The 12,283-nt window shown below is 40.1% G+C and overlaps 2 protein-coding genes across 8 annotated transcripts in view; one reads left to right on the plus strand and one right to left on the minus strand.

Annotated features, from left to right (window-relative positions):
* Nucleotides 1–10,274, minus strand: part of CDC27 (cell division cycle 27) — a 58,449-nt gene extending 48,175 nt beyond the window's left edge. For 5 of the 7 annotated variants that reach the window (XR_003791922.1, XM_029211690.1, XM_029211685.1 and 2 more), the window contains exon 1: nt 1,260–4,253. Coding sequence is in view for 6 of the 7 variants with exons in the window: in XM_029211690.1 (XP_029067523.1) it covers nt 1,260–1,304 (45 nt within the window). In the remaining variant the exon portion in view is untranslated. Of the gene's footprint in view, nt 1–1,259; nt 4,254–10,116 lie in introns of those variants that run through there. The other 2 variants (XM_029211686.1, XM_029211687.1) reach the window with 2 other exon arrangements.
* A 208-nt stretch (nt 10,275–10,482) lies between these two features.
* MYL4 (myosin light chain 4) overlaps nt 10,483–12,283 on the plus strand; it is a 29,935-nt gene continuing 28,134 nt past the window's right edge. The window contains exon 1 of the mRNA XM_029212099.1: nt 10,483–10,623. The gene's annotated coding sequence lies outside the window, so the exon portion shown is untranslated. The remainder of the gene's footprint in view (nt 10,624–12,283) is intronic.

Below are 12,283 nucleotides of genomic sequence, written 5' to 3' on the forward strand. Positions count from 1 at the left end.
CCAGAATTCCTCAAACAAAAACATCATCACTGCTAAATAGGAGACAATAGTGAGAGGCTTGGGTTCAAATTCATGTTCCATGACTTACTAGTTCTGTGTCTTGGGCAAGTAACAATGTCTCTTAAGACTCAGTCTCTTAATTTAAAACATAAGACTCCAATAAAGTACACAATGGTTCCTAGCACATACCTAATAATTACTCAATAAATTTTAGCTGCTGCCCTCATCATTATCACTATCATGTCTTCTTCCCTGATCAAAACTTGCTAATGATTCCTCTTGGATAGCCTCACAAAGTTTACACAATAAACATCTACAGAACAAAGCTCCATCAGTCCCTAAACATCAGCTGTATTTTCATATTTCAGAGTCTTCACCTCTGTTTGGGCTGTCCTTTGTCTTTAACTTCTATCTCCTGAAATTTGTCATCCTTTCTTCAAAATTCAGCTTACATGGTCTCTTCCTTTCATGAAGCCTTCACTGATCTATCCCATGCAATATTAATTACTCCATCCTATGAGGTCCTAGACAATTTTGTTTATACTTTTTAAAAAAATATCAGGCTTTTTATTAGATTTGGTTATATTATTTGGTTAACCAGGTTGCAACTTCTTGCGGGCAAAAGCCAGATTCTATTTTTCTCTATAATTCCCTGGTTATCCTACTTAACTAAGTTATTTCCTTAGTTATCCTAGATAACTGTCTTTAAACATAGAGAATGCTCGGACTTCCCTGGTGGCGCAGTGGTTGAGAGTCTGCCTGTCGATGCAGGGAACACGGGTTCGTGCCCTGGTCCAGGAGGATCCCACATGCCGCGGAGCGGCTGGGCCCGTGAGCCACGGCCGCTGAGCCTGCGCGTCCGGAGCCTGTGCTCCGCAGCGGGAGAGGCCACAACAGTGAGAGGCCCGCGTACAAAAGCAAAACAAAACAAAAAAAAACATAGTGAATGCTCAATAAAGTTTGTTGAATGAATGTTTTAAAACTCTGAATCTATTTTCCACTTACTGACCTGTAAACTTTTAGTAACCCAATCTGGAGGTAAAATATAAGATATTCCTATAAACATTATTAAAACATTAATGTTGGCAATATAAAAAAATACAAAATAACATCCAGCTGTTTCTTCCTTGATACAATAAGCAAAACATTATAAAGGAACCAAGAATCTGGTAAGGAGATAAGGGTCAGTCTGACCGAGGGGTTGGAATACATCAGATTTGGGGGCAATAAAATCTCTCAGTGGTGTGATCTATAAATACCTGGAAGATAACCAGATTTTTCTGGTAAATGGCAGCTGAGATCATGTCTCCATACTACTTGGATCATTTTCCTTATCATCTTATTCAATATGCCTGCCACCTCTGAAATACATCATTCATCCATGTGGTAAATATTTATTGAGCATCTACTTTGTTTGCTATATGATCCTGATTGCAGTAAAAAAAACAACAACATAAAAAACTTAACCAATTTGAGAAAATCAAGTTCTTCAGGTAGGCTGCACAAAGCCTTAACATTTTGAATTTTCAGGTATTTACTGACAATGAGAAATAAGTCGGGTATTATTCTACAGGCACCTATCTGGTCATTGTCATTGTGCTCACTGTGCTTTTGTTTTCTTATCAAACAGTCAGAAAGCTGAACCTTTGAACAAAAATATGTGGTGTTAGCAAGGAGTGAATATAATAGCAGGTTTTAAACATACTACAGAATCACTGCTATCTAATCTGTATTTCCTCTATACTACAACACAGCAAAGAGACAGATAAAAGATAATGCGATAAACTGTGTTTTCCTCAGAGAATTTCAACATTTGGATAGAATAACTCAAAAAAAAAGTCATTCAGAAAACAACAGCTAAAGGGTATTCAAACCTAATGTGACTCAATTATTTCTTGAATACTTAGTATGATCTCCACACCTCAATCCAAGGCAGATAAAGATCCCTCGGACACTAGATGACCAAATCAATTCTCTGAGCTTTAGCTTTAATCATCTGTAAAATAAGGATAAAAATACTTACCTCTGAGATAAGCCTAGCACAGTGCCTGGCTAAATTCTAAACCCCCCAAAGAACTGATCTGGCCTTCTGGTGTTCCACCAGACCATATATGACCTAGAGTTCTGAAACTATGCCTATAGGTATCTTTCAAAATGATACTCATTTATTTCATTTTATTAAAAAATTTTTTTAAATTAATTAATTTATTTATTGGCTGCGATGGGTCTTCGTTGCTGCGCATGGGCTCTCTCTAGTTGCAGCGAGTGGAGTCTACTCTTCGTTGTGGTGTTCAGGCTGCTCATTGCAGTGGCTTCTCTTTCTGCAGAGCACGGGCTCTAGGTGCGTGGGCTTCAGTAGTTGTGGCACATGGGCTTAGCTGCTCCGAGGCATGTGGGATCTTCCCGGACCAGGGCTCGAACCCGTGTCCCCTGCATTGGCAGGGGGATTCTTAACCACTGCGCCACCAGGGAAGCCCCGATACTCATTTAAATTAGGCAACTGCAGTAATAATGAAAGGAAGAAACTTAATAAACATTTACTTTTTTTTTTTTTTTTTTTTTGGTGTGGCATGTGGGATCTTAGTCCCCCGACCAGGGATCAAACCTGCGCCTCCTGCATTGGAAGCGCAGAGTCTTAACCACTGGACTGCCAGGGAAGTCCCCTAAACATTTACTTTTAAAGGCAGACCATTTTTTCCCTGGATTACTTTAAGAGTGTCTTACTTAGCCCCTCTGAATTTTTTTCTACCCTATGATCCATTCTCTCCCTATGAGCTTTTCACAAGTCAGATCTGATCATATTACCCCTTTGCTTAAAATCCTTCAATGGCTTCTCACTGTTCTTAATGATAAAAGCAAAAGCCACCAAACTAGGCAGTGTGGTATAGTCTGTACCCACCTCTTCTGTTCATCTTGCATCATATTTTCTCATGTTTTCCATGCTACCACAACGACCTTCTTTCAGCTCCTCAAATCTGCCATGTTATCCTTCTGCCACAGGTCCTTTAAACATATAGTTCATTTTGCCTGGCACACCCCCTTCCTTTCCTTCAAAATATGCAAATTCTAGTCATTCTTTGGACTTCTTTCCCAGGGAAGGCTTTTTTAGGACACCCAGATGAGGTTAGGCATCCTTATACACTCTGATGACACCAAGTACCTTTCCTTTGCAATACTTCTCACTGTTTTAATTTTACACATATTTAGAAGAGTATGTGAATAATGTCTTCCTCACTATAATATAAACTCTAGAAAGGTAGGGGCTACATCTGTTTTTGCTCACTATATACTCCCAGCATTTATTATGTACTTTTTTTTTTTTTTTTTGCGGTACGCGGGCCTCTCACTGTTGCGGCCTCTCCCGTTGCGGAGCACAGGCTCCGGACGCGCAGGCTCAGCGGCCATGGCTCACGGGCCCAGCCGCTCCGCGGCATGTGGGATCTTCCCGAACCGGGGCACGAACCCGTGTCCCCTGCATCGGCAGGCAGACTCTCAACCACTGCGCCACCAGGGAAGCCCTATTATGTACTTTTTAAGTAGGTGCTTTAACTAATGTATGGTGAATGAATAAACAAATGGCCTTTGAACTCTGGCAGTCCTCCCACTGTTAGCATTTTATGTTAGTCTTAGCCTTAAGTTTTTCTGTATTATTATATGTCCAATAGTTAAGGATCTCTGGAAATCTCGAAAGAAACTCCATGGTACATAGAATTATTTTTGTAATGCAAATAATTACCACCTAATTACTCCTTTATAAAATATGGGGATTTCCTAAGAACCTACTAAAAGAACATGGTGAGGAGAAAGAATATACCCAGGATTTGATGTTGGAGACCTGTGTCCAAATGTGTGTGCCAGCACTTTCAGCAGTGTGACTTTGGGGAATTATTTAACGTTTCTCAGCCTCAATTTCCTCATGTGAAAAATGGAACTCTATTTTTGGACTTGTGTGGGTTAAATGAAATGATATGGTGCTCCTAGTATACTGACTGGCACACATCAGGCACTTAAAACCTTTTGCTTTTCCAGCTCTTAATATAAACAAATTCAATAAATATAATTTATAGTTTGTGTTATGTAACATCTCTCATTATATCTGCCACAGTTGTTTATTTTGTAACATATAAGCCACACACACACACACAAAAATAGATTCTGAAGAACCTAGGGCCAGGACAGGAATAAAGACGCAGACGTAGAGAATGGACTTGAGCACACAGGGAGGGGGAAGGGTAAGCTGGGGCGAAGTGAGAGAGTGGCATGGATACATATACACTACCAAATGTAAAATAGACAGCTAGTGGGAAGCAGCCACATAGCAGAAGGAGATCAGCTCGGTGCTTTGTGACTACCTAGAGGGGTGAGATAGGGAGGGTGGGAGGGAGACGCAAGAGGAAGGAGATATGGGGATATATGTATATGTATAGCTGATTCACTTTGTTATACAGCAGAAACTAACACACCATTGTAAAGCAATTATACTCCAATAAAGATGTTGAAAAAATAAAGTAAAATAACTAAAAAAAAAAAGACCCAATGATTGATTCACCAGCTACATTAGTGATATTGATCACCACGAAAATTTGGCACATTAATATTGTGGCCCAAAACTCCTAGAACTTTGACTTTGTCTTTTTAAAATTAAATAAATGAAAGAGAAAAAACGTATCATATTCAAGAGTTCTATCCATTTCTGATTTAAAATCAAGTTTTGCTCAGAACAACATCATTCCTTTATCACCAATTCTTAAGAGGGTCAGAAAGGGACAGTGAAGGCAGGCAACAAAAACTCCCATACATCCCAGAAGTAAAAATTGCCACATAACAGCTTCCATCACCACTCTGCTCCAGCATCTAAGTGACGGTATGTATCTCTTTTGGGGGAATGGAGTGGGGAATAAACTATTTTCTACAGCATTACAAATTGGTAGCTCATGACAGACAGGGTTAAGATTAGCCCCCTTGTTATTCATCTACTGCTCAACTGCTGGTATAAACCTGCCCATAAAAGAATATCACTCAGTGAATCACTTCAGGAGTTCTACAAAGTAAAGCCACATGGACGAAATGCTGCGAAAGGTTATGAAGCCAAACAGAGCAACACCCACCGACCCCAAAAAAAAGTTTAAAAGAGAAATCCTACTGATTAAATTAATGGGTCAGTCCTAGGCTACACTGATTTTAAAGATAATTAAATCAACACCACAGAAATGAAACGGCAAAGTTCCTTACTTGCTTGCTCTTCTTAAATATAAAATATTATTTTAAATATAAACAAACCTCTGTAAGTTGTACAACTAATTCAGACTTAAATGTGACCACATAGATTGTTTTGTGTTATTCTTGTTTTTGTCAAAAAAGAAAATAGTTTTCTTTTAGATTATAAAAGATCTTTTTTTAGATCATAAAAGAAATGAACAATATAAGAAGGTATGAAGAAAAAAAATCACTGTGGAATTTTCCTATTATACATTACAATCTAATTTCTAGAACTCTAATTTAGTTCAGGTCTACATCAGTGGTTCTCAGTCTGGGCAATTTTGCCCCCCAAAAGGACATGTAGTAATGTCTGGGGGGCATCTTTGGTTGTCACAAACGGAGGGGACATCTAGTGGGCAGAGGCCAGGGATGCTGCAAAACACTCTACAATACACAGGACAGTACCCCTACAACAAAAAATTAGCTTGCTCAAAACATCAATAGTGCCAAGATTGAGAAACCCTGATGTACATTACCATGTAACTGGATTTCTCTACTAGCCTGTATGTCTCCTTAAATCTTGTCTTGTCCCTCCTTCCCAATAGCATCAGATTAATTTTTCCAAAGCAGTGCTTTCATTACCTAATTTTTCTGTTGAAAAACCTATAATGGCTATTTATTACCAACAAATTAAATCTAAACTCCTCAGCCTGGATGTTAAGTCCCCTGTAACCTGATTCTACTTGGCTAGCAAAACCTTATCTTTTCCTCCTCTATTTCCATCCTAGCCAATGCTATAGTTTTATTATTTTCCTGCTCCTAAACACCATTCTCAACGTTGGGCTCTTGCTCATGCCATTCCATGCCAAGAATATTCTCTCTTCCCTACCAGTTCAAACACTTTCCACCTTCTAAAGCTTTAAGTTCTACTCCTTCAAGAAACCGTTCCCATTTTTCCAGTCTACAAGGATCTCTCTTTCCTGTATTTATTGTTATCTGTGCAATCACATACTGACTTGTAACATTATCCAGTTGTTCCTGTTAAGTATACTTATCTTCCCAACAAGACTAGACCCCTCAAAAGATTAGAGGTTACATATCCACATTTCTACTGGTTGGTTTCACAAATATCTCCAACTCAATTTGTTCACAACAGAATTCTTAATTGTCCTCCTTCAAATTTGTCTCCTCTCAAAGAATTCTCCATTTATTAAATGGTGCCCCCAAAATTAAATCCAGGTAGCTGTTCTTGATCCCCCCACAATCAATTTCCATGTCTCATTGGTTCTTCCTCTAAAACATCTCTTGAATTTATCTACTTCTTTCCTACTCCACTGCTACCACTTTAGTCTAGGTTACCTTCATCCTAAGACTGTGTTTACTTTTGCCTCCTTCCTCCCTGACCTTTCACATATAGTAGCCAGAGAGATCTTAAGATCTATATCAGGTAGTGTCAACCCATGGCTGAAAATCCTTCAGTGATTCCCCATTACAGTTAGAATGAAAACTGAACTCCTTATAATGGCCTTCCATTACTATGCAACTCCAGCCACACTGGCCCTCTTTCAGTTCTTCCAATGCCAAGTTCTGCTGTGTCTTAGGCACTTTGCACATGCTGTTTTCTCTGCTTGTAATGCTCTTCAAACTACTGTTTCCTTCTCAAACTTTGAACTCAGCTTCAATGTTATTTGCTCAAAAGGAACTTTCCTAACATCCTTTTTAGAGTAGGTGTTAGAATGTCTTTTATCTGTGCTTGGCACATAGCAGGTGCATAACAGTCTTCCCAATTTGATTTTTTTCATTGAGGCTGCTTCTGAATATTGATGGTCCAATTGCAAATCTGACTTAGGTCAGGACCCTCCTATTAGGTCTCTCTCCTAACACCCTATTTATAGTGCCCTTCTTATCACAGTTTATAATTATTAATTTGTGATTATTTGTCTCATGCTTTCTCTATATATAAGCACAAAGGCTATATCGGGATACTAGTCCATAAAGGAATTACTACATATTTGTAACGACTTCCCCCTCTACCTCCCCATCCCAAAGCGTATTCTCTCAGTTCAGGTACTATGTAGCACTGTCTTCAAGACACTATATTGGACCTAAATATAATGTAATCTGTTTTCCAAAAGAAAATTTTATAAACAAAATGTTTCAGCTAACTTGAATATATAAATTTTTTCAATGAAGATCAAATAGTCAAATGCCTATTGATTTATCAATTTAGTTACTTACATATATTTTTTTAAAGCATAAAATATATTTAGGAATTTCATTTTTTTCTGCTCTCGTTGGATAACACAGCTTTATTGAAAAGCCATTACGGGGGGTGGTGGGAATCATCTAACACAATTTTCCTGAATACACTACCTTCAATTCTATTACTTGAAAATGGTACCTTATGAATCCACGTTAGATGCTGTCCCTGTTCATCTTATCCCAAGCCAAAAGTATTCCTTCACTATCTAATAATCTCTAAAACAATATTATATGTGTAAAGCACCCACTTACTATACTGCTTACTAAGGTGATTTTTACAACTTCATCCAACACTTCTGTGATGTCCTACCCCCAGGAATAATTGATAAATCTACATAAAATGTCTTTTTAAAAATCAATTTCATCAGGTGAATTTTATAAACATGCAAATTAGCATTGATTCAAGTCACTTAGGCTAGTGTGTCTTCCCTAAATAGTTATTTTAAAAATAAAATAATTGACAGAATTTCTGCCTCATAATAGGAGAGATTTTTTGCAAAGACTCAAAGTAACAATTTCCTATAAGAGATAATTTGGAGGAAGCACTTATATTTAGGCTTATGTGACATATCAACCTGGGTATTCCATGTTAAAACTTTAAAAAAAGAAAAAGCAAAAAACAGTTGCTCATCTTTTCTCTCAACTTTTTCCTATGCCTAGTAATACCTCAAACCCTGAGGCATCCCTAGAAAGGAAACGCTTTTTCAACTTACTCTCATTCCTCTACAAATACATGCAATCGCTTATCATAGTTTGAAAAAAAAAAAGTATCTTATTTAGTTGTTCTATTTTTATTTTCTTCCTTACTCTTCTTTCCTGTTTTCAGCACTATCCCTGATCAGTTTATCTTTATCATCGTAGCCAAAGTTGCTTGTTCCTCCTACTGCTCCAGATCCCTTCTTGAATGACTTCTTATTCTAAAAATTATAACCAAAATTCTCACCTAGCTATATCCTAAAACTTCTTACCTCTGTCCCCAAATCTAATAATAGTGTGCCTTGGGGGGGGGGGGCAGACAAATTTGACCCTTAAGCCTTAAAAATACCGAAATGCATTACTGCTAAGAGTACTTTAAGGAAAAAGAGAAAACCTGATGGGTACTATCAAGGAGTTGGCTACATGTTTCTTTTCTTCTCCATGTTTTTATGCAAGTTGAAATTGTTATTAAAAAGTGGTTATAGGCTAGCAATAAAACTAGTTTATCATTTTAGAAGCTGTACCTATAGGGCAAATGTATCATTAATTATTAAGACAAAATAACAAAATTATGAAACAGAAATTAAACAACTCGAGTGATCTGCTTATCCATTTAAGAGAGTATAGATAGCAACTTCTAATTTCATGTTAGGCCTCAAAAAAAAAAATCTTAAAAAGAGACTCTTTACTAGTAAGAGAAATTTGGATGGAAAGAAATAGCTTTGAAAGCACCAGTATAATGTACAAACAGGTAAGCTTCCTAAGACAGAATCCCACATAACATTAATTAAAATACGAATAGCTGCTATATGTAAAGAGCTGGAGAAGGAGCCAACTAGGAGAAGTTGATATTTCATCCTGTGAAGAAAAATTAAGGAAATATGGAAGGAGTGATGTATTAAAATATTTACTATTTGACATCACAGGTCTTTAAGGGCAATATGAAGCAATTTCTAAAATCGGTTTGCTTTATAACTTCAAAATAAAGAAAGCCCATGACTCAATGACAGCAGTTGATACAGGTCAACTCTTCTAATTAAGTCAAAGATCACAGGATAGGGTGAAAGTCTCACAGACCTGGTCCATCACCAAGGGACAAAAGATTCAGTTTCTTCAGATGGCGGGGGGGAAATCACTTGGCACTGCTTCACACACTTAAAAATCCAATAGTGTTTCTTCCATGCCAACAGAGCACTGTGCGTCAAAGCATACCTTGGTGTGGTATGGATGGAAAACCCATCATTTGTCTTTCATTTCCTGAACGCCTTGTAAACAGGCACAATAAAACACTCCTCATCCCCCTCACAGGTCATGGAAAAAATCCAATTTGCCGTTTCCACCCTCTCCCCTTGGATAGGTGCTTGCGCCTCGGCACTGGGCCTTGGGGTTCTCTTCGCAGATCATCGTCCAGAGGGAAATTTACTGAGCGAGAAAAGCAACGTGGACTATAAAGTCTGTTACCAAAATAGAAATTAGTATTAAAAACACCGATCCTACCCTCCCTCCACCCTCTCACAGAAAACAAAAACAAAACCAACACTCGTCCTGCAAACTTGCCCCACCGTTATGAAGATCGTACAAGCGCTGATCAAACGTGCCTCCCAAACATCCTTAGGCAAGAAAGCACCTGGGGCGAGTTGGCGGCCCCTCATCCCTCACGCCGGCCGGGCCCAGCCGCTGGGCTGACAGGAGGGGCTCACCGGACGCTGGCCGGGGGAGAAATGAGGTATTATTGCCGAACGCCGCTCACACCAAGGGGAAGAAGTAACGTAGGGCCAGAGGTAACACGGCTGAGGTTGCGGGCAAGGCCTCGGAACTAACGAGAAGACAGGCAGGAGCCGGCGTGAGGGGAGGCGGGAGAAGCAGCTGGGCCTAGGCCGCACCAGGCCGCGGAGTGGCCATACGCTGCTTCTCGACCGAGGCTGAGAGCCAAGCCTCAGAGAAGACGGTTACCATTACCTGGACAGGTTCCTGCAGCACCGTCATCCTGGAGGCTCAGGCCCACTTTCTGCAGTGCCTCAGGCCCCCCCCCGTAGCGGCTCCGGCCCGGCCAGCCCCGGCTCATTTAAACTCACCAGCGACCGTTACCGGGGGATGGGGGAAGCCGAGCGTTTGCCGAGCACCTCCGAGCGGGACACGGAAAAACCCGAAGTGGAGAGACCCGCGCGGGAGCCAGACGAAAAGGCCCGAAGGAGACCGGAAATACCCGAGGTGAATCAGCGGAGGAGGAGACCGTTGCCGGAAGTTGTCGAGGACTACCGGAGACTACCGAGTGTGATCCAGAGCGTAGGTTCCTCTTCTCGGCCACGCCTTCCTTCACGCACGCCACGCCCCATCGGCCACCCAAGGCTGGGGCACGCCTCATCGACAACCAATAGGCTGGGCGTGGCGTGCGGGAGTCCGCTGGGAGGATTACGTGGCCGGGCCGAGCTCTCGGTTCGCCGTTCAACCTTGCTGGATTAATTGGTGCGTGGTAGATTAAGCAAAGAGTTAAACTCGAGAGTTTGGGGCTGACTTTAATTAATCAAGAAGTATCTGTCTGTTGAGTTTAGGTCGTTCATCCATTCCAGAACTACCTATTCATGGCTCAAAGGGAAATAGGAAATTGGAAAGATTACCATTCTTCAAAGATTTAGTATGACCTCTGTCCTCAAAGAGATTACGGTCTGTTTAACGAAAAGTAATGTAACAAAGAATGCTACATTATGTGGTGCCCATTATAAGTGACGTAAAACTTCAGAGGAAAGGGAAATTAATTAGCATTGAGATGAGGAAAGTTTCAGACTTAAACTGGGTTTTGAAGGGTGGGTAGACTTAGAAGAAATGAAAGGAGAAAGTGAAAGGATGCAGAATGAGATCAATCTGGTAAGAGTTAAGACATTAACTGGAAATGAGTATTTAGGTGGCCAGATCACGGAAAATCTCAGGAGAGCAGAAAATTTTATTCTTGTTAAGAGAGGCGTTGTGGTGTGTTGGGAAATCCGGAGGTTGGGTTTGAATTTTATCTCTGGCACTAACTTAGCTTTAGGCCCTTAGGCAAGTCATAACCTCTCTGAACTTCTATTTCCTTAGTCTGAAAAAACACCGTTAAGAGAACTACGTGCATTAATGTATGTGACTGTGTCTAACACACATAAGAGGCTCTCAGATTTCCTTCCTGCTCCCCCTACCCCCGAAATGTGTGAACAGGGAACTATTAAAATTTTGGGTTTTGGTAGATGAGAAAAACAGTCTCTGCAATATTTTTTTAATTGAAGTATAGTTGATTTACAATATCGTGTTGGTTTCAGGTGTACAGCAAAGTGATTCAGATATATTTTCTTTTTTCAGATTATTTTTCCACTATAGGTTATTACAAGGTACTGAATATAGTTCCCTGTGATATACAGTAAATCCTTGTTGCTTATTTTGTGTATAGTAGTTTGTATCTACTAATCCCACACACCTAATTTCTCCCTCTCTTCCTCCCTTTCCCCTTTGGTAACCATATGGTTGAAGAAAACAGTTTTTAAAGGTTGATGTCCTAATGAGGACATCTCTAGGGTAGATGTGGGACTCAATGGTATATTCCATTTGTGTGGAAATTTCCCTTTCTGGTTCTCACATTTTATGCAGATAAAATCAGGTTAGAATGGGTCACTCCCTTCCTTTGGGTGATGTTGCGGGGGAGTGTTTTGTTTTGTTTTAAACACCAGTTGACAGAGCTATAACCTTTACCACCAGCCATCTCTAGTCACTGCTTGTGTACTTATAGCCCCATAAAGGGTAGGTGCTAAGGTGATTTTTTGCTGCCATATGCCCTGTTCTGTTAGCAGGATTATGCCGGATGAATTAGAGTGGAAATAGTGTTCTGCACTGTCCAGTGTGGTAGCCACTAGCTACTGTTTAGTTAAATTCAAGTGAAATTAAAAATGAAGCTCTTCAGATGCCCTAGCCACATTCTGAGGACTCAATACACATATGTGGCTAGCGACTCCTATACTGGATAGCATAGATACAGAATATTACCATCGTTGGCTTGATTAGGGCTGGAAGATCCAAGATGGCTTCACTCACATGTTTGGGGCCTTGGTGCTGGCTGTTGGCTGAGCCCCTCATTTCTCCTCCACATGACCTCTCATCAGTC

The sequence above is a fragment of the Monodon monoceros genome, unplaced genomic scaffold, assembly GCF_005190385.1.
Source record: "Monodon monoceros isolate NGI ecotype Baffin Bay Population unplaced genomic scaffold, NGI_Narwhal_1 Super_Scaffold_9, whole genome shotgun sequence".
Lineage (NCBI taxonomy): Eukaryota > Metazoa > Chordata > Mammalia > Artiodactyla > Monodontidae > Monodon > Monodon monoceros.